General features: G+C 46.6%; 1 protein-coding gene across 2 annotated transcripts in view; it reads right to left on the reverse strand.

Moving 5' to 3' along the window:
• The window catches only part of CEP350 (centrosomal protein 350), a 2433119-nt gene that overhangs the window by 2395200 nt on the left and 10076 nt on the right, over positions 1-27843 (reverse strand). For both annotated transcript variants that reach the window (XM_069641456.1, XM_069641455.1), the window contains exon 2: positions 7109-7194. In XM_069641456.1, the coding sequence (XP_069497557.1) occupies positions 7109-7194 (86 nt within the window). The remainder of the gene's footprint in view (positions 1-7108; positions 7195-27843) is intronic.

Genomic DNA, 27843 nt, shown 5'->3' on the forward strand with positions numbered 1-27843 from the left:
CTAGGGTGAGAGCCCAGTTGCTTGTTTGTGGCAGGAACAGGCAGATGGATGACAGTATATTTGCGAGGGTATTTGGTTTGCGGTTTGCTAGGGTGTGATGTTTTGTTGGTTGGGTTTAGCTGTGGAAGTGTTCGTCTTCAGTTTAGTGTCATGTGTGTCTGTTCTTGGAAGGTGGTAGTTGTGTTGTGGCATGTGATTTGTTTTGTGCAGGTTAGATTTTGTAAAGGAGGGAGGTGTGTTGTATTGTGCCTGTCTGTGGTGATGTAGCTGGTGATGACGTGTGGAATGTTTGTGTCTGGATGATAGAATCTTCTTAGCGAGTGTTCCATTCAGTGACAGTTACTGCTGGCTGGCCCTGGGTGATGGGAGCCAGTGTCTGTCCTTAATATTATGTCCTTTATGTCTTCATGTGGAACTGTAACTGTTAAACTGGAATAAACTTACATGAAGTTAATCCTAAAAAGCCTGGAACCTGCTTTTTAACACAAACCCCGAGGTCCTTCACCAGCAAACCCAAGATTAATGAGGGAGTGACTAGGATCCATTGCAGGAGGATCAAATATATCAGCTGCCGGACAAGGCCCTTCTTACTTGCCACTGGCTAGTGATATTAGTGGCAAGTCCAAATTTGAACCTTGCTCATTTTCTTCAGAGTGCACTTCATTCTAGGAAAAGAGCTGTAGGGTGGTGGGGTATTTTAATAAAACTAAGGTAGGAAATACATTAAAATACCCCACCGCCCTACAGCTCTTTTCCTAGAATGAAGTGCACTCTGAAGAAAATGAGCAGGGTGCAAATTTGCACTTGCCACTGGCTAGTGATATTTGTGGCAAGTAAGAAGAACAAGTTACTTACCATCTGGTAACGTTCTTTCGACTGGATGTTCCTCCAACATATTACACATCTTTGACACGTAATGCCCACAGCTGTGCTACTTTGGAAATTTTTCGGCAGAGGGCGTCCTGCGTCGAGTCGATGTCCCTCAAAGGCCTCCGTCGAGGACAATGTCACTGGATGTTATAAATAGGACGCACAGCGCCCGTAGCCTCAGTTTATGGAGGAAAAAACAGAACGTGTGACATGCTCGTATACAATGCCTGCTTGACTGCACCTAGCCTTGCGGGAACGCAAGCTGCAATAGCATAGGAAATTCTCCAGAGGGGCAGGCTGGGAGGGCGATGTGGAATACGCTGGAGGAGCATCCAGTAGAAAGAACGTTACCAGTTAGTAAATCACTTGTTCTTTGAATGGATTGTGTCCTCCAACGTATTCTACATCTTTGACAGACTCCCAAAGCAGTACCAGAAAATGGAGGACGGAGAAGAATTTAGAACACCCAATCAGATGGCAGAATAAAGAACTGCTTTACCAAAGGCCATATCTTGACCATGGAGCGTATCCAGGGATTAATATTTGACAAAGGTGTGGATAGAAGCCCATGTTGCTGCGTCACAAACATTCCTAATAGGAACTCCCCGCCGTAGGGCTGTGGAAGTAGCCACGCCCCTAGTGGAGTGAGCTTGCAACCCCTCAGGAGGGTCCTTGCTCACCAATCTAACATTCAGTAATGGTGAGGATAATCCACATGGACAAGGTCTGTTTGGTAACAGCCTGGCCCACGCGGTGTCCAGCGTACCCCACAAAGAGTTGATCGTCCACTCTGACCCTGGACATCCTAGATACATAAAAGCTCAGCTCTCCTAGGGTCCAACCTATGGAGTCGCTCCTCTTCCTTACCAGGATGAGGAGGATAGATGAAACTCACACTACCTTAGTAGAAAGGAAGGCCATACCCTCAGCACAACCCTATTCTTGTGGAACACAGTAAAGGGTGGCCTAGATGAAAGTGCCTGCAATTCACTCACTCTGCGAGCGGAAGTAACCGCAACAAAGAAAACCGGCTTGAAAGACAGTCTCAAAGGACAAGAGTGCAAGGGTTCAAATGGAGCACCCATAAGGGCACCTGAAACGGGGACAGCAGGAACACATTAGTGAGCCCTTTTAGAAATTGGGAAATCAAAGGAATCTTAAAATAAGAACATTCTTCAGACGAGCGCTTTAAGATAGACAGCGCCGCCAGGTAACCTTTAATGGTACCTACTTGAAGACCCCTGTGGGCCAAAGAAAGCAAGAAAGACAGAACCATGGGTATGGAACACTGAAAAGTATCGACATTGTGTCCTCTGCACCAGTCGCAAAACCTACGCCAACGGTACAGGGATTTTGTTGCCGGCCGCCTGCAACACATCCATCACGTCATCCGGGAGGTCCCAATCCTTATATCTCAACCTTTCAGATACCAAGCGTGAAGGTTGACAGTCTTCACCTATGGATAGAGAGCAAGAGAGAGAGAGAGAGAGAGAGCGCAAGAGAATCCCAAAGGGCGAAGATCTCCAGAAGGACTTCCTGAGCCAACTCCCACTCGTGAGAGACCGTGCTCTGCCTGCTCAGAGCGCCCGCCACTGCATTCTCCTCCCCGGCCAGATATACTACCGAGAGTGATATTCCTTGCTGTAGTGTCCAGAACCAGAGCGGCATCGCTTCTCTGCACAACGGGAGAGACCCCAACTCCTCCCCCCCCTTTTTTGTTGAGGTAGTGCATGGCCACTGTGTTGTCCGTCATGATTAGGGCACTCTTCCCACGCACAGAAGGCAGAAAAGCCTTTAGGGCCAGCCTGACGGCCCTCAGCTCTAAAAGGTTTATGTGGAGTTTTGACTCAGACGGAGACCAACGACCGCTGGCGGTCAAATCTTCAGCATGAGCTCCCCATCCTGTGAGGGAAGCGTCCATCACTACGATCACCTACAGCCATGGTTGCCAAAACGGCTCCCCCTTCATCAGAATTCCCTTGTTGGCCCACCACAGAAGATCCTGCAAGACCGAGAATGGAATCTGAACGGGTTCCGACATCTTGCCTGATAATTAGGACCACTGCATCTTAAGGACCATTGCGGGGATATCATTCTCAGTCTGGCCTCTGGCACCAGAAAAGGCCTCTGGCACCAGAAAAATGCAGGATGCCATGAGGCCGAGCAACCTTAAGAATTTGAAAGCTGGAAGACGCTGGGCATGTTGAAATTTGTCCACCATCTGCACAATGTGATGAGCCCTCACCTTGAGAGGCGAGCACTTTCCCAAGGACTTGTCCAACACAGCCCCGATGTACTGGAGCTGTTGAGGTGTCAGATGCGACTTCTTGATGTCATCCTGAACAAATGCATCCGGAGGACTTAGTAACCCTAGCCATCAGTCTCCTATAAGAGGACTCGGCATGAGCCCCAGGCTCAGGCATGCCAAACGCCACCTCAGGAGATGTGTCTAACCCACTGGCATCATGGAGTGATTGACATAGCTCTTCCAAATTACTGTCCCCGGAAAAGACAGGAGCCACATCAGGCTCAACAGGGTCAAATTCCAAATCTGACCTCTCCTCATCCTCCAATATTATCCAGGGGAAGAAAGAACTCCTGCCTAGGGACAGAAGTGGGTCTGGATTCCTTAACCGGCTTCACAGACTTGGATGTAGCCTTCCTTGGAGGATCCACAGTACCAGGGACCTCCAGCGACAAATTCCGGCCAAAAGACCCCATAGGCGTCTAGGGCGCCGACGGTTTCGGCTTCGACAACAGCACCGAGGGCTGGTGTGAAGGCAAAGCCTCGACATCCGTATCCGACGGACACATCGTTGACAGACTCAACGCCAACCTCGAGCCCTTACCAGATTTCTGCTTTTTCGTCGGGGGCGAAGAGCGAGACCTGGATCTAGCACATCTCTGGCGATCAACCTGAATCTTGTCCGAACGGGACCTCGACTTTTCCAGATGAGTATCTGAAGGCACGGACGGAACTGTGCCCTGGGATTGAAAAATCACGAGCATCTGCTCCCTGAAGGCTGCCCATTCCTCCAGAGTCGAGGACTTAGAGGGACAAGCCACTTTTCTTGCGGCGCCATCATCTGACGAGGACGGGGAAGGCAACCGTTTACGTCGCTTCTGGGAGTGCTTAGACGAGGACGACGAGTGGCAGGACCCACTCCGGGACCGAGCTCCCCGGAACTCCCAACGAGGAGAGTCATCCCTCGAATCGTCAGAGGACATCCCTTTCGTAGATTTTCGGGACTTACTGGGTTTAGTACCCCGACCTACCTATAACTTCCCCTTACGCTCCTACAAGGCCTTAGCAGTCAGCAACTGGCATTTCGGACAGTCGTCGGTGGCATGACTCTCGCCCAGACACCACAAACAAATGCAGTGCAGGTCCGTAATCGACATCTTAGACTTACAGTCCAGGCAAGTCTTAAAGCCAGACCGCGGAGTCGGAGGGGTAGATGAAGACACATTCACAAAGAAAACCTGCGGCGCGCCGTGTTCTGGAAGCAAACAAGTTTGAGGAAAAAACAGAACTGAGGCTACGTGCGTCATGCGTCCTATTTATAACATCCGTTGATGTCCTCGACAGAGGCCTTTTGAAGGACATCAACCCGACGCCATTGATGCAGGACGCCCTCTGCCAAAATATTTCTGAAGTAGCACAGCTGTGGACAATACATGTCAAAGATGTGGAATATGTTGGAGGACACAATCCATTTGAACTGGTATGCTGCATGTATGTATAGAATGTAGGTGGCGAGTGACTTTTTATGGCTAGCAGCTTGCAACTTGAATGTGTGTCCCCTGACCCGTGCTACTTTCAGTGATTCCGCCTATAATAGAGTAGCGCTGGACTGCATTGTAGCAGACCAACCTCCCTTAAAGGGCACAAGCGCCTTTTCATAATCATGCTATATTTAGGGCATAGAGGAATACAATGTGAGCATTTCTGGCGATTCACTACAGTATGGGTACATTCTCCAGGATTTAGCATTCATATTCCATTTGGCAGTCGCGTTGTTTATTTTCAACAAGTTAAAAGTAGTGTGAGTTACAAGTACTTTGCACTTAAGAGGACCAGTCTAAGTGAGGTTCCGAGGACCAATTGGAACAATACAATCTGTAATACGCTTGTTTCTTTGCTTAATTAGCTTTGATTCTGCACATTGCGATCTTGTGTACTTAAAAAAAAACTACTTTTCCCATGCATTACACGGCCTACCAGAGAATCTACCATGAAAGTTGATAAAACCCAAAGTCTAACAGATACCTATTATGAATGTTAAGTGAAACCCAAGTCAGGCAAAGCCCTGAAGTGCACAAGGAGTGTTACGAGAAGTCTAGTGCGCGTTGAAAAAACCAGAGGCCGAGGGAAATCCCAAGAGAAGGAGCCTGATAAAGTAACTGAAGAGGTTTCACATTGGAGAAGTCTTCAGGAAGACAGGATATATGACCACGCTGCATAAACCCTCAAGAGTCTTCCAAGCAAACCTGTTGGTTATGCATTATCTTTTTAGGGCTGGACATTGAAGATTAGGATTTTGGGAACTTTTGTGAGCCGCACATTGAAAGATTTGTGCTGAAAGCCTAGGGTTGCTAAAAGGCGAAAAGGCTTGTTGAGACATTCCTTCGAATAGTAGGGTGTCCCAAGGAGGGGCAATGACTGATAAAAGCAGGTTAACAATGTAATGGTTTAGACACAAAGGCTTTGAACATCTGGAGAAAGTCCCACTTTGTGCAGATTCATCTCCGTCATGGATTCTTTAGAAACATAATCAGTTTGTAGATTGCATACTAGATCCTGTAGACATTTGAACCAATCCCTTCCCTTGATAAACAGCTGTATTGACCATTTGTTGAAACACACCTAAAATGTGTCACCTGGGTCATTGCTCAGCATTACCACAGTATCAACTCAGCACTTGGCCTACAATCAACACCTGACTGAGGAACTTTAAATTCCAAACAGCATACAAGATGCCTTGTCAATTGCAGATGTAAGTTTTTCAAATCAACCCCAAAAATATGAATGAGATGAAGATGCCAAATGGGAAACAGGTGCAATGTTGCCATCTTGTTATGTACACTGCCCGCTGTCTTGGATTTCTGCTCTACGGCTCCATGCTTGCGCTGTAGAACGTTTGACAAGAATCAAGAATGATTTATGGAAAAGCTTTGAAATAATCATACCTAGCAGCAATTGCTCTTCACAGCATCCATTACACCATGTTTAAGGATTCTTTACCAGTGCAGAAGGCAAATCCTATGTAAATCAGTTGCTGTCCCATCACCAAAGACAAAAGGAGCCCAAACTGCGAGGTGGCATCCCTTCTGCATGATACCAAAAGAAACCGTAAACATATATTAGCCTCACTGGGTAACTTGAGTGTGGTATGACATAGATGTTTAAGCACAGCAAGCTCAGGAGACATTGGGGCATACTCTGCGCCTGAAGCTGTGGTCTCCTGCTAAAGGGATGTGATATAGCAGTCAGAGTAGACACCCTCTTTTGGGGTGTGAGAAAGTCCGATTTGCTTATGGTTTTGAACACTCTGAAATTACAAATCAGGATGAAATATGTGGGTTGGAAAGGCTAGACTGAACAATTGGCAGTTGTCCTGAGCAATTCAAAACATTTCCATCTATAACTCTTCAGTGTCGCCTTCTTCACTAGACCCCAACTCACACAGCCCCAAAATAAAAAGAACTATCCCCATCCCCTTACAGACGAATTGTGGGAAAGCTAACAAACTATACAAAAAAAATGTACCTCTAGAAAACACCCTATATACTCTCTCTATATGTACAAAACAACCAAGTGTTTGGAATGTCAAAGAAAAAAAGCATTTAGTGTTCATAATGGTCCTTTGCCATCTCCTTGTAAAAGAAAAATACTCGCCGACAGAGCTTGGAACCCTCAGATTCCAAACCCAAATGCCAACCTTTATCTTGATCTACCAAAAAGGAAATGTGTTCATTTATTCAAATTATTATTTTTTCTCGATCCTTTAAAAAAAGTACAAAAACATGCCCCAACAAAGTGTGTTGGCTTTGCCTTTTGTACATATATTTATGTACGCCCCAGTTAGTGTTTTGGCTAAACACCTGATGAGTCTTCCAGCAACTTAAAAGAAAAACTGTTAAGTAAGTCCCTGGCAGAGCGATATGCCTTGATCCCCGGAAGAGTAAAGGCTTATGTAGCAAAACATTCCTCAACCATAAAAGACAAATTCCTTACTTCGACCAGTATCTTCGCCATGCACCGTTTTTGAAGTGTGAGAGGAACCTTCTTTCGGCTGGCCGGTCCACATCTTGGAACTGGATCTGCAAGTTCAAAACAAATGGAGAGCATGTAGAGCAGCAAATTGAAGCCTAAGTGAACAAAAGCAAACAGCCTTTCCATGTAGATGCAAAAGGTACACAAAAAGAGGGGTTGGGAGGGTTTCTCCAAACAGAATTATAGGCTAAACTGAAATATTTGTTCTAGATTAAATATTTTAAGTAAAAGTACCAGATTATGTATAGCATTTGAATGCAATGTGCTACATGCTAAAAGTGGCAACTAGCAATTACTCAGGTTTTCTGATCAATATACTCATATTACACCAGCTATACATCATGCAAACCATTCCCACTCCGTCACCAACCTCCAGATATTCAACAATGCTGAATCTCTAAGATTAGATAATAGCCAATATACATTCTTAAGATTAAAAGGCAGTTTCTGGAGTTGTGGCCTGGAGCACCACCGATGAGGCTGCTCCTCTAATGGCCTCTGCATGAAGCCTGCTGCTGCATCGATGTTTCCGACCACTGAACTGCCAAAGGAAGCCATCCATGGTGATCGGAACAGCTGGGGCATCACTTACAGCAATTTGAGCCTTTGACTCTCCTTTGGAACGCAGCTTGCAACCACAGCACTCGTTCACCGAGTGCACAAAGACAGCGTGCAGACTCTGCAGCGTGGGGTAGAGAAGACGCCCCTGCTCCGGACCCTGCTGCCTGGCTCGGAGGAGATCCTAGCAGGAAGGCAGCGCCTGCCCCGCCAGCCCCCGCGCAGCATCCAAATCTCACTACGGTCCCCCAGCCACTGACGAAACACTGGTGCATGAGCGAGTCGCCATCCACCTGCTGGGGCGCACAAGGTAATCACCATTGGTCCCCGCTCTACTCAGAGATGAACGCCTCCTTATCTCCTTAGGGACCTGGTGCCACATCAAGCAGCCCCATCGGGAGTACACCACCGTTACCTGGGCAATATCTACAATAACCATCTGGCAGGGAGCAGGGGGGGGGTGGAAAGGTTCGCTAGAGAGCCCGCATCCAAGATGGCTGCACCTGTGTGAGCTCTCACAGGACCTCGAGAAAGGGGAAGCAAATCCATGACTCATTGGTGATCACGAGAGCTCAACGTAGCCAGACATCCCAACAGGCAGCAGAGCAAGTTTGGCACCTGGAGGTGCCCTGGAATTAGTGTACTGGGGAGAGGCTTCACAGCCACGGGAGGCCCGGGCACGCAGCTTGGTGTGAGGTCCACGCGAGTGCCTGTGCACCACTTGGGTCCCCGCGGGGTGAACTTTATGCCTGCCGTGTGGTGAGCCAGGGTGGAGCGGTGTAGAGCGAGCAGGCAGTCACGCCCCTGCTTGGAAGTGGTGGGGGCTGAATCCCAGCAGGCCGCGACCCACGAATGTACGGGGGCGCATCCAAGTGAGAAGGGATCCGAATTAAAAGAGGAAGCTGCCCCGGACTTGTAGTGTAACGAAGGCATGAAGGGGAGGACGCATCCGTGGGGAATCGGCGCCTGGCGCCCGCCCGACGTGCTTCCGTGGCGACGGCCAGGACCATCCTGGAACCAAGTGCGTCTTCCGCACCGCTGCTGCCCTGCCTCCCTTTGGCTACAATAAGATTGCAGGCCGCCCCCAGAACGAAGACAGCCAAATAACGGCTCCAAACGAGGTAGACCCGGGGAGCGTTGGGCCTGGACACAATGCATACAACCATTCTGGTGCTGCACTGCAGCGGCCCCGAACCCCACCAGCGACTCTCTGGTCGACGCCTGCATGCTGTTGGGCACCGGGTGGGGGCTACACTACATTACAAGTAAAAACACAAAGGGGATCCCAGTGGACAAAGCAAGGGAGACGGCAAGACCACCAGTGCATGGAAGGGGCACCCAGGATCTGCACCACAGTGAGGAGGACCCCCCCCCCCGGATCCTGCGGGGTCGCGCATTGGGAGGACCCCAGGACCACACCGACTGAATCGGCTCTAAGGGCCTTCAGCTTTCCCCTCCAGGGACAGGCACCATGAGGCATGGGACAGATCGGTGGAAGGGTCGCCACTGAGGTCCGTACATTTAGAGTATTAAGACAATGGAGATTTAAATAGTGGACTATAGGCGTGAAGGTGGGTCAATTAGAACTCTAGGCGCTCCAACCAGTTGCCAATTATACGTTGTATTTGAGCAAAGGAAATGGAAGGTTCACCACCGCCTGGTTACAAGAAGGTTAAAGTGAAGGTTGACAGGTATGCTTGTACAGCAAAAGAAAAAAGTATATTGTGCACAGTTGGACTTCTCGTGATGGTTGGGTATATTTCTGTGGTACCTAGAGCATCCCTCTATGTATGAATTCAAACATCTGCTCCCTGAGAAAGATCCCACGAATGATACTGAAACTATGTACATAGCAAAGATAGACATGATCACCATGAAACTGAAGACTATGCGAAAAATGCTTATGTTGAGTTGATCAACATTACCCATGCTGCCCTGAATGTATCCAATTGCTGGATCCGTAGTCACATGCCAAGACACGCAGGTGAAGGTATGCCTTTATATGCTGCCGCAATAGCAGAATATGATAGTTGCATATTGTTCTATATGCGGATTGTTTCTACACACAAATACATGAATAAGGACTCAGCATGCGCCCAGGTGGATATGACCACTAAGTATGGCCAGAGATGGGTAGAAAAGCACGAAAGGGCATACAACTAGCATTGGCAGGACCGGGTGTGAGGAATATTCCCCACCCCCTTTGAAGATCACAAGAGAGTTTCGAAAAAAATCTATATGTATCTGTAGATTTGATACACGTTCCAATATACAATGTAGTATGACACTTAATCTGACCAATTACATGCGTGGATTGCATTAGATAAGAGAACACACGTATGTTTGTAATGCACAGGTGTATGTGGTTCCCGAGGAATTTTTCAGGAACATGCTACATTGCGCGGATAGTTCCAGCAGCAATGATATACACCCCTGAAGACATGTATAAAAAGGGCAGACACAGGCCCAAAAGGGACACAGATCAGGGAAAGGATAAAGGTGACACTGATTTAGACATCCTCCTGGATATAGTGAAGGCCATAGTACTTGCTGCTGGTATTTTTATGAACAGTAGGGAAGTGTGGAAATTAAGTACAGCAGTAGAATCTAGGATTGCTGAAACAACTGACATTTTGACCAATATCACGTATGAAGTGAAAGCCACTAGGTTGGTAGCTCTCCAGAATAGGTATGCCCTGGACATGTTGACCGCGGAGAGGGGAGGGGTCTGCACTTTAGTGGGTTCCCAATGTTGCATGTACATCCCTCATGCAAGCGAAGGAGTACTATCAGGCATATCTAGGCTACACAAAATAGCTGAGACTATTCACTATGAGACAGGAGGAGGAGACAGTTGGTGGATGAAACTGCTGAAAGACGTGGGTTGGAAGCTATTTACCCCGTTGATGGGGATAGCTGGGTTGACATTATTCTGTTGTCTATGAGTGCAATGATTCCCAATGCTGGTTGGATGTTGTATGGATTATTGCAGACGAGCGTCTAGTAGAATGCTAACTGTACCCGTGAAGGGGAAAGAGAAAAAGGAGCAGATTATGTGGTCACAAGAAATGGATAACCTGAATAATATTGGTGTATGATCTTGCTCCGACACGAGCAAAAAGGCCGAATTGGAGATGCAGAAATGTGCAAGCTGTGTTCATGTCGGGGCAAGATTCTTCCTGTGGACCTTGAAACAGGGAAGGTTGATGGCGTGCGAGTAAGCAATAATGCAAAGTGTACATATCCCGTTCTAGATTCTGGGAAGAATGGAAGGACAAGGGCGTTTGAGGTTTGACACGACAAAATGGTCATTAATAAACATGAGTGAATTCTCAGGAATTTATCGCACGCAGATGAAGGCAAGGGTCGGTGTTTGCGCAGCTGCAAGCTTATTGACTTACCACGAGAATGTGCCTACAGAACGTCCTGATGCTAAATAGGGACATGAAAGGAATGATATGATTAAGCTTTCTGGCGCTTATGCAAACATTTCCTGTGTACGTGCAAGCCATTCGAACCAATGTTATCTGAAGTGTATATAAACTATGTGTAACATGCGTTAATCAGCTCACTTCTCGTTCTCCTCCGAGGACGTTAGAAGTCCAGCCCATTCGCAAATGATGGAAGGAATAAATATTGGACTTGACCAACCGTCTGTTTCTGTTGTGGGTTCACTTGGACAGATTTGGGGTGAGCGGGAGTGTACTGACTTTCCTGTCACATTTGTTTTTTTATAGAAAGATTGTAGGATGCATCAACATTCTGATGGCCATCAGTGCGAACGGAGATCCATCGCATTGTCAACACGTGTTTAATTTGTGCCAGAACCAATATCAGAAGAAAACCCTTTGGAGGCGTTCGCCCACTACACACACACCAGCTCATTGCTTGTCGATTCTCTCATTGGACTTCATTACTCACAACTAACAAACAAACCAGGATTATGGCAGTCATTGATTGCCCCACCAGGATGGCCAATTTCTTCTGGTTTCCATCCTTACTCGTGGCTTCCCAGACCACTTGCTTTTTTCCAGAACATATACAGACTATGATAAAATAACAGATTGTAGTATGCATTTTACGGCAGATTTTGAAGCACTGTGAACTACTTCCTACACAGTCATTCACAACCGTTAACCTTTCCCGCGACTTATTCCAAGTCTTCACTACCCTAGGACTGGGCCTCAAATATCCGTTAGGGGCAATAACATGAAAACCAACACCTCCTGTTGAAGTAAAATTAAGATTACCTCAGTCTTGGCAAATGTAGCCGGTTTTCCATGTATCCCTCTTCCAGCCTATCCATTCTGACACTATGAGTGTTTATGGTGGGACCATGAGGAATAGGAGGTCCATAGTGGTGGTGGCTCTCTGGTGGACTGGAAGGGTTATGCTCCAGAGGACTTCACATAGGAGCCCGCCTTTCCTTACAAGCTGATGATCTGGTGGCACTTTTTCATTCCGGTCATGCTTCCAAACTGGGTCCTCTTTCTTTGAGGAGTTGTTTGGATGGGGGTGAGGTTAGCGTCTCCCTGTACCTTCGTTCGCCCCATAGCCAAGCTCCTCTGGGTTGTCCCATTCAGAATATACACCTCTTAGAATAGAAAGTCTTTCTCCTGTTTTCCCCTGTGGTCCTCTAACCTGCGAGGCAGGTAACTTTCCTAGTGGCACTGCCCGCATAGGCATCCTTGCTCCATCCCAGTCATGGCAGCTGTAATATTTGACTACACACGTCCCAGCGAGCAGTGTTTACATCATGCTCAGGGAAAATGGCTTGTTTCTCCTTCCACGTCCTGTCACAAAAACAATGCTTCTAAACTGTCTTTCTGCCCATTACCCAAAGATCATAAAGCACCAGTCTTCCTCCAATGGTACCTCGCTTCTAGTGATTCTGTGCCCCGGATTCCCTTGCTCCTGTGCTTTCTGGGAGACCCTGCAGAGCCTTTTTTGCTGCCGCTATATCTCCAGTCTGAACCCAAACAGACCTGTTGGGACTACTCCTTTTGTCCCCATAAAGCCAAACCCTGACAGTGGTCTACTGTATAAAAGGATTTCTGCTTTATATTCACAGCAAGCAAATGTTAGTTAATAACCACATTTTCCATAGCTTTTGTTCCCAATCTTGAGAATACAAAGAGAGAACAGGTGTTACTGTTAACCAATTCAATGCAATAATCAAGTAAAAGGCTGATTCGGCTCAGCAGAATTTAAACATGTGCATTTTACACAGACTACTGCAGGAATAACAGTAGTATGAAATGTTCATAGATTGCTTCATGCCAGCTTGCACCTACTTTTAAGTGCTGTAATAGTACATGTCAATACTACCCACATTTACATTGTACTCAATGTATACACATCGGAAAGATTTGTTTGCTTCATGCTTCAGGCTAAGCAGTGTTGCTGGTACAACAGGCACATTACCTCCCCCCCCCCCCCATGTGCTGTCCTTGTGACTTTCATACTGAAAACAGTGAACAGCTAAGCGGTGTACTTAAAACGTCTATAATTAAGGTAAGAAACTGATGTGTGGGGTTTTAAGCAGACAGGAAACTCATGTGGCCTCAATGCGGCTGCTTTCCATGCTTAGAATACCTAGGTGTATGACGAATTAGACTAACCAGCATGCCAAAAATACACATCGTCATTGCAGGTGTGCAAGATAACTAAGGGCCATAAACAAGTGGCAAACTGCCTCATTCGAGATGAGACTTATCAATCACAAATGGCTCTACCTAAATGCAGACAAAACTAAAAATCAAACTTCTCTGTTCCGGCAACCCTTCAACCACCCCATTCATTTGACAATCACAGGTCTTCCTTCGAGAAGCAAACAACCCGTAACCTGCAAGTTTTTCCTCGACATCTCAATTCCATTCGCCCCCCCTTCTCCCAAGCAAATCCTAGAAACAGAAACCTCTTCGACCATCTAAAACTGTATATGCTAGACCCTATCCTTGCTGTTACTGCTTCTACAAAATCATACTAGTCTTTGTAGAATAGTACCAGCATTTCCATGTCATTTCGACGCCATTAATGATTTCGAAGTCATTTCTTCGAAATGTTACTTCGATTTTATTTTCATTGGGGACCCCCATTCCCCTACCCTACTACCCCCAAGCCACCCCCCCTTTTTACCCACAACCCCTTATATATCGAAGTAAATTACTTTGAAGTCATCACTGGCATTGTAACTACGGGATACAGCATAGGTTACTAAAACACCTTCTAGGCAAATGGTAAGCAAAGACAACAAACAAAACAATGCAGGCTATCTCCTCGTCACCTTAATAACAAACTACATCTCCCCTTCAATATCTCTGTACAAGCTTCCAATGAAGCCTAGTGCACAAAGGGCTACACGGGCAGGGCCATAGCTATGTTAGACTGCACCACCACTACCAACCATCCAGACACAAGAGGAAGACAACCCAAAACAAGTTATAACTTCACATGATCTACTACACAAGTTTTGAAGATTGAAGTATGGACTCTCAAGCCTCCAACCTATATAAAGCACTCCCCCCCCCCCTTCTTCTCTTCCTGAAGCCTGACAAGTATTTCTGTACAGGACTATTAACCCTCCTATTATCTGCAAACAACCTGTACTATACGCCAACTATTATTGAGCTGCATGTGCTCTTTCCGCCAGGGCTCTGCTGCCACCATTTGTCCCATTTCTTTCTTTTTTTTTTTTTATTTATTTTTTAAGAACTCTAAGCCGTTATCTGGGCCTTAGTACTTTATCAAGTCCAGTTAAATAAAATACGACTGGACTATATGAGCTTTGGAGAACAGCACTAAATGCAGGCCACAACAAATGTTGCACTCCCCACTAGCAATTGACAAGCAAGAGAAATTGTGTGCCATCTGCTTGTGAAGAACTGACATTCATGGCAGGCAGTATTGTAGTGATCCTTTATGTAGCACCCTTTCCCCATTTGTATGGCATTAATGTGCTTTGCAGTTGGAACGCCCTCTGGGACTGAAGTCCATATGTGGGAGATTCTTGGAGTTCATTCTTTAAAATGCATTTTGCCAGGTTAGGACATTTGCTTGGGCTGGTGAGGCTCCATTAAAAAGGCCTGAGGTCAGGCACGTGGGCAGGTGCTGTCAGTGGTTTAGGATACAGTTAGTGCCAGAGACTCGATGTGTACCCCTCTAGACCAAGGTTTTTCGTAGGGTGTTGCTGTATACGAATGGCAGGTGTTGAGGTATGTCAGGGGTTTTAGTGTGGACGGCTATGCAAGCTGCTAAACTGGAATTGCATAGCCAATTGCATAGCCATAGCTGCATTCTATAGTGCATGGATGGGTGCTTTGCCTGCGCCCTGTATCCACAAACGTGGTGGAAGGTATACATACCTTAAAATCGAATGGAGTTCATATTCAATGTACTGTTTCTTGGTCCAACGCGACTGGCTGGTCTCGCCAGTTGAGGTCTTCCATAGATAGAGGGTCTGAGCAATGGGAGAGGGGCCCGGAGGGCCAGGGGAGCAATGCACAATCGTCTGGGGCATGAAGAGTGGGGAGGGGGGGGGGTGGGAGGAAGGCTGGTGCTGAATATTGATCACATTGAGTGACGTATGCCAGACAGTTACACCAGCTTGCAATGTGACATTTTTCCCCCCATGCAAAACATCTGTGTAGCAAGCAGTAACAAAGCCCACAGACTATCCTCCACAAAGGTACAAAATGTACCTGGTACAAAGATAGGGACCTTACAACCTTGAATACTTTATTTTTCAGGCAATTTGCACATGTGAGAAAGGGCACAGATTTTGAATGACCGCTTCCATCCGAGAAATGTTCACATACAAATTCAATTTTAATGAATAATTGAGGTTTAAAAGAAATATAAACATTTAAAATTTAAACAATACTGGACACTGGTGCAAATGCATAAACCTGGCTTGTTGGACAGTGAAGTTTTATGGAGGGGAGAAGGGGACATTACTACACATGCTATGGGAATGTGCCAGGGTTCAAAGTTTTTGGAGGGATGTGCTGGATAGGTTGGATGCAATACCGAGTATAACCTTTCCTAGGTGACCTATTCAGTTTATTTTGCTGTCAGAGAGACGGGAGTGATATTGCCTGCTGTAATACAGTGGATTGGAAGGGCTTTAATGATGGTGGTGAAACAAATTGAGGGCTTGGAAGACAAGGAAAAAGCCACAGGTGGAGGAGTGGTTAACTGATCCATAGGTTTTGTCTACTTATGAAAAGGTTATGTTTTTGAAACAAGAAAGGGAAGACCTATAATTGGAGCTGTGGGCGTCTTTTAATGATTTGTGTGGTTGCATTGAGGTTTCATGTGTTACGAGTGTGGAGTAGGAAAAGGATATTATGTCTCAAGTGGGTGCGTGCATTTGTGCTTGTTTGTCTCTGCGTCTGCGCATGCCTCTGCCTGCGTCTCTGCCAGTCTGCGCCTGCCTGTCTCTGCGTTTTCCTGCACGTCTTTGCCTCTGCAAGTCTTCGCCTCTGCACGTCTGCATGCAGGTTTGTGTTGTGTTTTGTTTGACTTTGTTACAGGATTGACTATGTGGTATACACTGATTGTGCTGGTGATCTGTCATGATATCCTGTTAATATTTCTCCTTGCACAATGGGTCCGGTTATTTTCTAAGCAATGTAATGTATGTTAAATTCTTGATTTGTTACAATTTAAATGTATTTGTGTTCATGGTTTATTTGACAGGCGAAAATAAAAAAAAAATCAAAGTTCAAACAAATTACTACAATCAATAGTTCCTAGATTACATGCATCACTTTAAGAATGTAAAATGTGCCTCCCCGGCTTATGTTGCAGTTTTTGTTTATTTGTGTTATTTCTTGTTGGTTTTAACTTCGAAAAGTAAAATAAAGATGATATTGAGAAGAAAAAAAAAGAATGTAAAATATACGGGTTCTAACATCTCTACATAAGTTGCTACGTTTAACTAAACCATCCACTGGATATTTTCTACTTACATTTTAAATGCTCTCATTAAGAAGGAAGAACTGTATCATAGTGGTGGTGCTCCCACATAATCCACATTTCTCGACCCATTGGTCTGTCCCTGTGGCAAAATTTCCCCCAACTAATGCCCAGTTACACTTAGTATTCGGCAATGGTACGGTAAGAAAAAAATTCCTATAGGAGCTAGGACAATAACTAACCTACATAAAGAGAAGATTCTCGCATTAAGCGTAAGGTTGGAGGAATAAATCAAATCAAGTGAAAGAGGCCTTAACTACAAGAACATAATGACCTTTTCCAGCGCTCAATCCATTTTTTTAAAAAATTTTTATCAGCACGATTCCAGGCCAACAGCAACCGGCAAATTGTCTTTTAATGCACTTAAGAGTCTCCGGGTGTTAAAGTGCCCATGCACTTGGGCTTTGCAAACGGTCCATGAGATGAGCTGTCCTCTGGCAATCTGTAGCTGTACCTCCTATATCCTACGAGGATTATGATTATAAGACTGCAGTATCCCTATTCTTCCAAGTGATCTTGATGGGGTAGGATGCCTCCCCTTGCCCCACATCCCACACAAAACTGAATTTGACGTGATGCAGTTACCCCTCTCCAAGCCAAGGGTCAGCAACAAGGAGCTCTTCATTGAGCGCACGCAGAGCGCGCGTCTCCAATGAGTTGGCATTGACACTCTATAATCCTACAGGCCGACTCATGCTCTCCTTCCTCAGCAAACTACTCTCCTGAGCGCCCAGCCCAATAAATACTGCTTCTTAGCCTCAGTTTTAGAGCCATAAGCATTCTCCCACTGGCTAAAGCAAGCCTTTGAATGGATTGGTTCACTGGCTTCCTATTCCAAGACATGGGAAGGAAGTCTTTTAAAGGTTTACCGTCATGTTGAATTTCTTTCAGTTGGTTTAAGTGGAGAAACCGGCGTGTGTCTGCTGCTCTGCTCCTGCCTTGCCTAGCCTACTCGCTAGTTTTGTGTGTTTGTTGGTTAAAAGCCCATCCCAAGGGACAGGAAAACCTCTAGTAAGTTTCCGCCAGTGCAAAGTCGGTTTCCCTTTGGAAAAGGGGAAGGAACTAAAAGTGTTTCTCTTCTTAAATGCTGCAGCTGCCTGGTGGGGGGGGGGAATTTTTCACATGTGCTACTGCTAAGAGTGGGGAGTGGAATAGATTAGGTTATTTCCTTTCAAGGATGCACACCTGTTGACTAAGGGGTCTCTCTGGGCGTGCTAGTGTTTCCACCATAGTGTATGTTCCCTGAATCCTTAATGGACACTCCCGGAAACTGCTCTGGGCATTGGATCTCTAAACCCGATGCATCTTGAGAGATGCAGCCCTGAATACTGTGTTTCTTTGGGGCCTGGGAGTTTCTTACTATTTGCTTTGTCAATGGGGTTTGGTAGTCCTTCAGGACTGGGTGTCAGTCCACTGTCAAGCGGTCCAGGGACTGGATGTGATGTTGGCACTGTGACTTTCACAAGTGACAGATGCAAGACACACAGGGGAAAAGAGACGATAGCTAAATCTATTTGTCCTACTTGAGGCTGCGGATAACTGACGCATCTGTATCTGTGTTCTTATGTGTGTGCATTCAGTAAGGCGTAAGGAGAGGAGGTGTGTTGTATCTGCTGCCTTATTCGGGTCAGAGTGGAGTGGGATGCCATCAGTGGAGTGAAAGAATGTGGAGTGTGTGTGTGTGTGTGTGTGGAATATTGTCCGACCCAGGTGTGCCACGCAAGGCAGTTGGAAAGATGTTGCGCAGGTGGATCCTGCTATCTATTTATTGACTTAAGATGCAACTAAAGTACTTTAATAAAGCAACTCACATGGAAACTTACCCGCGTGTCTGGAGACCCAGGGATAGCCTACATGTTACATTTGGAAGCTGCAGTACATGAAATGGGCACCAAAGCAAGCGTACCCAAAATAATATAGTGATGGAACTATGAAATATAAAAATGAAAGCAGTAGAGGAAGAAGTAGATAAGCTGGGCACAATCCGATATTGATATTGGAGGGAAGCAATTGGGAGGAAGCTGAGGTGAACTTGAAAGTTATAGTTATAATGAAGGGTCAATGCTTTAAAAAAAATTAAATAAAGTATGAGACAAAGGAGTCTGGCCAGTCAGAGTGCCAGGGAAAAGTGAAGTCCTTACCAGATGCATTCATGATGCTTTGAAAGGTCTGCTAGTCGCAGGACGGCATAATGTAGTAATGAAGCTCTTGTGGCTCCTGTGGGCCCGTGGTTGTTGGTGCACGTGGGGGCATTGTGACGTGTGGTGTGGGCACGAGGAGTTGGTTCCACTGCACCTCCTCAGAGGTACTCTGCCTTTCCTCTCCTTCCCCCAGAAGCTCATGGTATCTCAAGCTCTGGTTCTCTCTAGCTTGGACTACTGTAACAGCCTCTTTCTAAAACTACCTGCCTCTACTCTCCGCAACTAATCCAGAACAGGACTGCGAGACTTGTCCTTTGCCTCAAGCCCTGGGATCGTATCTCTCCAGCTCTGAAATCTCTCCACTGGCTCCCAGTGGATGAAAGGATTAAATTCAAAACCCTCTGCATTGTCCACAAGGCTTTCTGGGGCCTGGGTCCAAAATACCTTCAGCTATCCCTCCGCAAATACCTCCCCTCTCGAGCTCTTCGCTCCTCTACCTCCAACTCACTCAGGGTCAGTCGTTTTTCTAAGAAACGAGCTGGGGGTAGATCTGTCTTCGGCTGGGGCCTCCCTCTGGAACAGCCTCCCTGCCACTCTAAAACTTGAGAACTATCTCCGGTTCCGGAAGCACTTCAAGACCTTCCTCTTTTCTTCTGCCTTCGCTCCCACTCTCCCCTGCTGATCTGTTCTCTCTTGGCACCGTGCACTTGGCCATCCTCTGTCTTTTGGGCCCAGGTACCTGCTCATCCTGCCACCCTCCCGCACTGCCTCCGGGCCAGCCCTTGCACTCGGGTCTGTATCTGTAGCCATACAGCCCCCCCCTTTTTCTTCCTGCACTTCATCAGACCTACCCTGTCTGCTGCCTTAATCCTAGCACTTGCAAATTGCTGGCTGCATTACCACTGTTTGTTGCCTTTATTATGTATTGTTATTTATCTGTTTCTCCTCTGCTTCGCACTTTCCACCTCCCCCCCTCTCCCATGCACTTGCGCGTTCTCAATGTCACTGGGCCTAGTAAGATCGCCGTTTTGTTCTCCCCTGTTCCCCTGCCTTGCCGCGCTCTGAAACACTTGTGTACGAGCGCGATAGAAATAAAATAATCAATCCACGAGTGGCAGTTGTGACGGTTAGTGCTGCCGGGTGGGATAACTGACTCCTGGTTACAGCAGGCTATACAAACACTGCCCGACCCAATGGCGGACCCCGGTCCTATTTCTATTCGCCCGCCATTCTCAGATGCAGAATTACCCAAACCATCAATTGACATTGTGATGCCGGTTGCTGACAAATTACGATAACGTACCAGGTTTCAATTTAACCTCGGAGCCCGATTCCTTTTTACCTCCAAATTCAGCTTGCATCCTGCAAAAAGAGCCACTTGATACACTTATTTCATCCAACTTGATCTCCCGGATGGGGTAGATTGAGACGGTTAAACAACCGCAGATGGCTCAACTGAATTCTCCTCTGCCTTCCGACCTTCATAATCTGTACCGATCTCCAATAATGTTCGCACATTCCCCACAGGATTCATCAGCCCTGTCTATATAGTTTACAAATCCCACACTTTGCAAAGTTGGCGTGGACTTGCAAACTCGGCCAGCTGATCCAAGTCAGTCAGATTCTATGCGTATCTTAAATATCACACTGACTGCAATGAATACAGCTTTGACCTTGCTGTTTAAACTATATGAGAAGCTAGATGAAAAAATGAACAAACAACCTTGATTACACCTTTAATGCAGTCTGAGGTGCCGATAAATTCAAAGTCGACTATTCAGACGGAGCAGAACTTTCCCCAATCTGTATTGGGACAAGTGCGAAATTCCACCCTTACATTTTCCTTGCCTAATGTAGAGATTGCAAGTGCAAACAATATACACATTTCAGGGAAAAGTGCCTTACCTTCCTTTGACCAAATACTAATCAAACCTTGTGAAGGTGACATTGATAACCAGTGTCAAGAGAAATCGACTGAACAGGCCGACTGCAATTCTCACTCCACCGCAAGTGAAACTAAAACCAACAACAAAAAAACTATGCTATCTTTACGCCTTCCATATCCCCAAAAATAAAAAAAAAATAAAAAAAAAAACTAAATCTTTCCAACGGGAAAAAACCCAAAAAACATGACTACTTCATGCGCCTCTAACAGCTCGAGCTCGAAGCAATTCATACACGCGCTAACTCTCCCAAAAAGAAATCTGAGATAGCGAGTGCGGCGGTACTTAGGAAGTACGTAAACATTTCGCAATTGAAGAAAGATACTAAAAACACCAGAGACATCAATTATAGCCTATGAACCTTTAGATAACCTGGTCTTGGCTGTCGCACAGCAGCAACAAAGAGACAACTCATCTTCAACCTCTAATCGCTCTTTGCAATCTGTGATCTCTGATAACTTAGGTCCTGAACTTCCCATCTCAGCAGGCATGGTATCCCTTACATTGGAACAAAGACGGATTGAGATACAGAAATCTGTTGAGCTTTACTTCCCAACTCAATCCAAACCGATTATATGCCGTCAAAAAGATCAGGGCACTCAACCTAGTAAATACGTTAGTAGCACCGTCTTCAACACTTGTGCTAAACAATGGGCACCGAATTGCACATTGATTACCCATCCAGCTAAAAACATTAACGGTTCCTACTCCCTTAGACATTAAAAATAAAGATGGTCCAGGTTTGCTCGAACAAAACATAAAAACGCTCAACAGCACTTCCATCACTTATTTATGAAGTGCCGTTCTGCCCCATATGCGACTTACGATTTGAACAGAACAAGTGTTCTCGATATATTTGGTGATAAACCAAGCTTAGAGGAGATAACATCTTCCGATCCACCAAGTGAAATTTGTTGAACACCTAAACCGGTCGATCATTAGACTATGGATCCAGTCAGGTGTGGTGCTAAATGCCATTTGGAAAGCCAAAAAAGATCTTTTTGGTCTGGGCTTTGAGATCTCTCAAGATACTAATCCTCCTTGTATATACACACAAATAGTGGAACCAGCTCCAATACTGACCCAAATACCGTCTTTGAAAATCACATGTGCAGATTCCCAACGGCACATATTACAACATGCTGGAAAAGGATTGGAGCATTCAAAACACTCCCAATCTTGGCTTCCTACTAATGCACAAAAATTCCAGCAACAATCGCAATGCCTTGTCCGCTTTGCAAGTTGGAACACTCACGTTTGTGCATTTAATGGACAACTCTAAACATCTTTGGAATAAGTTTGACATTGCTGCCTTGCAGGAGACTTGGTTTATGGAAAATCCTTCATGGGATGACCATCAAATTGTTTTACATGCTGCAAAGAAACCTATTAAAGGAAGGCCAACGTCAGGCCTTCTTGTTGCTACAAAAATGAGCATAGGTTTCACGGTCCAGTCGTGGGCCGCTCAAATCAGTCTACTCAACTGGTCAAAATAAAAACCACAGGCAGAGAGATGGCTCTCATTAATCCATACTGGAACCATGCAGGAATTAGTTCTCACAAATTCCTCCGAGATCTAGAAATGATCTTAGAACACGTTATTCAGTCCCCTTCAATTAACCATACCATTCTAGTGAGAGATCTGAATCTTCACTGTTTTTCAAAAGATATCCCAGCTGAAACAACAAATTGCTTTTGCTGATGGCAGACAATGGTGCATAACCAGATGAGCTACCAGCGCATAGCACTTGGCGCAGAGGGCCTCAAGAGGCCATTGTTGACTATATTTATATTGATCAAAATCTATTTGCGGTTGCCATCAAGTTTAAAGTTGTCAAACAAGTATATAGTGATCATGAAATGCTCGCATTGTCCTGGTCTTGGAATATGAATATCAATGAGTCCAAGAGAATAAGTATGGTCTTGGGAGGATAGCTCAGGGGCAATGTGCTCGCCTTGGCAGCAAGACGATATAGAGCAACACAGGTTCGATCCCCGGGTCCGCGCTTAGAAACCTCTGGGTATTAAGCATGTTATAAATAACCAATTATAATTATGACGGTGTACTCATGCTATCGAGCTCGGGAAAACGATTTCAATGGACTGACATCTCTACAGCACTTAAACGACTATTGTTCGTCAACAATGCTTTCCACATGAGCATGTTGCTTTTTTATGTCAGCACTATGTGGCTGCACTACAATTCTTCACTTGTATGCTGACCCAAGAAAAGGCATACATAAAAATAAACATGCCCGTGATCCTGAACTACAAAATCAAAACGTCTCCTTTCACCACGACAAAAGACTCACTCGCACTTTTTCTCCGCTCAAAAGACAAGCTCTGAAAAAAATAAAAACCAAATATATAAACTGGACAAGGGCCCTTAAAGCCCAACTATTTCAAAAGGATGGAGAGCTTATGCTCACGACCATTGCCTCTAAGAATTCAGCACAAATATGGGTTCTGTTAAATTGTGCAAATCAAAATCACGCAGACGCCAATATAGATCAACAGAGTTACAGAAAAACAATGGCAGGATCACCACAGTCTTGTATGCTTCACCTGATCCTATAAATACTAACCATACCAATCAGCCACATCAAAATCCATAAATGTGCCGATATTTAAAAAGGCGATCGTCAATCCCCATCTAATTATAGGCCCATAGCCCTCCTCAACGACCCTGGCAAAATATTCGCCCAACTAATTCTTAGAGATTTCAATGAATGGACAATGAAATCTCAGAAGAGAGATCCTTCTCAAAAAGGATTTATCGCGGGGATGGGCACGCGATAAATCTCACGACCCTTTCAGCCTTGAAAGCACAATGTTTTCAACAACAACCACCTCTTCACTTGGCCTTCGTGGACTTTCGGTCCGCCTTTGATTCAGTCTCTTGACGATTGTTAATCAACAACCTATCTGCAGCGAACTGTCCACCGCCTATTAGATATCTCATTGAAGTTGCACACAAACATCTGTTTGAATACAACACACTAGACAGTGTTCTTTCTGACCCCATTTTCACATACAGAGGATTGAAGCAGGGCTGTATTCTTGCGTCTACCCTCTTCAACATCTACGTTTCAGACCTAAAAGAACAATTCTCCAACATCATCAAAGATGCTCCTAAATTAGGAATGCACCAAATACCGTGGCTTACATACGCGGACGATTTGGTGCTTCCATCAAAGACAAAAGGGTCTGCAGAGGCCGTTGAATGCTTTAGCTGGTTAGATTGCTGAAAATCGGCTAAAGATTAATCAAGACCAAGATCATGCGCTGTACCAAAAAACAAAACATCAACCAATCATTTAAATGGACCCTGCAGGATACAGAACTTGAGGAAGTACAGGAATATACTTACTTGGGTGTCAACGTAAACAATCAAGAGTCCGATTTGCCATACCTGGCTACCATCAAAAATAAAATGCGCACGGCAATCTCCCAAGCGAGATTGATACAAGCCAAGTATGACAAGTTTTCGTGTGTGCCAATTGTGACTTTCTTTAACCAGATGGCCATTGTACGGTGCAGAATCTAAGAATATATTATCAGAAGCGTTTTGCTTAAAATTTGAAGGAAAGTTGGGGGCGTGGCCAGCTGGCGAGCAATGAGGACGCGTGTCCTCGAGAGCTCCTGCGGCCGCCGACATTATCCGGGAAAATATCCTGCTATTCAAGGCGAAATCCTAAATAACTGCGCCCGCTAAGAGAGGTCAAGGCAGGGAGCATATAGGCGAAGTGGGGTGCCTGTGCCCCAGCTCCTCATCGAGTAAGCTGACACGGAATGGGAGAATGGAGACGCAAAATCCAGACCAGAATGGCCACAACCTAAAGACAGATTGGGGGAGGAATGATACGTGGCGGGGAGCGCAGGGGCAGGCGGCGGCTCGGAACTGCACAAGCGAGCTTAAAACCACCAGCCTACACCGCGGTCACAAGGGGTCTGAAGATTCAGTGCATCTGCGAACGCCGAAGCCTGCCGGGTGCGCTAGAGGGGCTACAGTTCCTGCATTCAGCTGGGACCTCGAGCCAGGAGGGTGGCCAGGAGAGGGTCAGCGCAGCCTATGCCTGGGGAAGCCAAGTTGCGGACACCGGCTTGCGGCAGACTCCTGCAGCAAGGTAGATCATCAGCATACAACACGTGTTCCTTGTGCCCTGTGACTTCAAGGCGGACATTGCTGAGCCTGTTGTGACTCGCCCCACATTGGGGCACAACACACGACCAGACCGCGGAAGTAAGTACACTCACGGCAGACACTCGCGGCAGTGGAAGTACCCCGTGGTAGGTGAAGTAAGTGCCCACGAGTGCAACATCCTGCACACACGACCTCACAAAGTGGGCGGAACAGGACTGATAGCACCTGGAGAAAGGTGCCCCGCCCCGATGAGAACAGCCCGCACAGCCCTGGCGTGACAACCATCTGAAGACACCCACGCAGAGCCCCATCATAACGGGCCTGTGCTGGGTAGAAGCAATCAGTGCATTCCAGTCTCACGAAGACACGCTGACACCGGGGGTGCCCGGTCTCGCAGCCCCCCCCACCAGACTGAAGAGGTATGGACACACCACACAATACACAGTGCAGTGGCCCGGAGGGCCCGGCATAGACTGCTGCGGGAGTTACAGTTTATCGCCACATAACACACAGTAGCAGGATCGGCTGGGGGGGCCCTACCTGGACTGCCACGATACTGAGGTGGTGCCCCATAAATGAGCTAACACTTCTTTCTTCAATTAAGACCACCCCCCCTGCACTCCCCCACATGTGGACAGCAGCCACTATCAATGAACGATACACATCCATTAATCAGGGAGGAGAACGGACCCGGCAAGCCGGCCCCTTTAGGCCATAATATATTGCATAATCACACAGCGACTGTGCGGCGCCAGTTGGAACTGACTGAGCGACTCGAGCCAGACACAGGGGCCTCATCACAGACGGGGACATAGCACGGAGCACTTGCGCCACAGCAGCACTCCCAAACAGGAAGATTAAGACTACAGCTCACAGCTGCGGGAAGCCTCTGGGAGTGTACGATTGTGGCTAAAGCCACGAGGCCTTAATTCACGCAAATAAATCCGACCGCTGGCCCATCACTAATCAATGAAACATGCGGTCGAACAGATGAGCCATAGCAACTGCAATTACAAAGATAAGAAGGGGATCTGACAATTGTGAAGGGAATCTGGTCCAACTCCTGCTGGTGCTCATAGTTACCTCAGACATACACGTTGAGTGATCTGACATTGTGGATCATAGTCCTGACACTCAAATTGGAAAAGGTCAGTGGAAGATCACAAATCTGAATTAACATATTGGGGCGAATGAGCAAATACTGGAGAACCTAACACCCTACCGACGGGACCCGAGACCCAGACCGTCACGTCAGACCCTACTACATACGGACTACAAAAGCAAACTAAGACTCCGGCTGCGGAGTGTTCCTTCCCCTGTGAACACCGGAGTGCAGCATGGGTAAGTATAAGGCAAAGAAGGTGCTTACACAGAGTACAATGGATCAATATGCGACCAATGTCTCCACATTTTGTTCGGTTGAAAGAGCCCATAGGATGCCAACTGGAAGGCCTACCCCGGGCGCATCTCCTATCGCTAAGTTAATGAATTACAGAGAGAGATGCTATCCTCCAGATGGCACGCATGAAAGGGTCGGCCACGAACAACAGCTCCAGGATCGCCTTCTTTCCTGACTATAAGCGAGAGATAAAACGGGCAAGGCAATCCTTTGAACACCTGAAGAAGAAACTCCACTCCATGAACGTGAAATATGGACTGCTTTTTCCGGCCCAGTCTAAGATCTATCACAACGACTTTACTGATCCAAAAGAGGCCTGGAGATGGGCAGAAAATCATATTGAGGGGAACTCGGGAGCAGACGGCCCGGACCCGGGGACGGATGGGGATTGGGGAGACCCTGTGCCTGACCGAACCGTGGCCCGCTAGCACAACGACCGCTACCACCGGAGCAGAACGACCCGGAACAAGCAGCAAACCCATGGGAATAATGGTCTGTATGTGACAGACACATGAATAGAGATGATATAGATATGGGCAAGGGCTGGTTTATCGACCAGGGCGCTATACAGAACTACACTCCATTTTCGCCATGGAATCATTACAGAAGCGGCGGCCGCCGAGGACGCCACCCAAGACTTTAGACCTTCAGTAAGAGTAGTAAGTTGTGTGGTTAGGGCTGGGAGAAGGTTCTTGTCTCCACAGCTGAGGATCGGCGACTGATGCTTCAGTTTGGGGAGGGGGCGTTTCCCTTTGTTTATTGTTTGAGCTTGTTGAGCGAATGTGTGAACACCACAATACATAAACTTACCTGAACCAGGTCACACCTATAAGAGAAACGGCCCAGTTCTGGCGACCTATTTGTGATTATCCATGGCAAGCAGCCAGAACACGTTAGGGGCCGGTAGTGCGCGTAGGTCCCTTAAACTCCTCACCTGGAATGACAAAGGTCTAGGGTCTGGAATAAAGAGACACTTGGTCACCAAATTCCTGAATAGGTACTCCCCCCCCCCCCACCAACATCGTCCTCGTTACAGAGTCACATTTGGCAGGCACGACATGCATCCTCTTCCGCAGGATGAATTACTGCACCGGTATACACACAGGTTTTACCATGGGCTCCCGCTGCGTCCTGATTCTAATACACAAGCGCCTTCCGTTTACTCTGACCTCGGTGGAACAGGACCCCAGGGGTAGATTAGTGTTGCTGCAAGGCAAGTTATAGAATGAAACCATAGGCATCTTGGGCATTTATGCCCCACCTACACTCACAGGAGGGCTCTTAGCAGATATTGGGAACATAATAGCGACGCACCACCCGGACCTATGGACCCTCAGGGGCGACTTCAACGACGTGATGTGCAACACACAAGATCGCACAAACATCAGAGGGCAAAATCCGGACACTTCCACTGGTTTTAAGACATTTGCGTCTGCCTTGGGCCTATGTGACGTGTGGAGGAACTTCACCAGCAGGAGAGTGGATACTCGTTCCACTCAGGGGCACATGCCTCTCTGTCCAGACTAGACTAT

The sequence above is a fragment of the Ambystoma mexicanum genome, chromosome 1q, assembly GCF_040938575.1.
Source record: "Ambystoma mexicanum isolate Mex_15411 chromosome 1q, UKY_AmexF1_1, whole genome shotgun sequence".
Taxonomy (NCBI): domain Eukaryota; kingdom Metazoa; phylum Chordata; class Amphibia; order Caudata; family Ambystomatidae; genus Ambystoma; species Ambystoma mexicanum.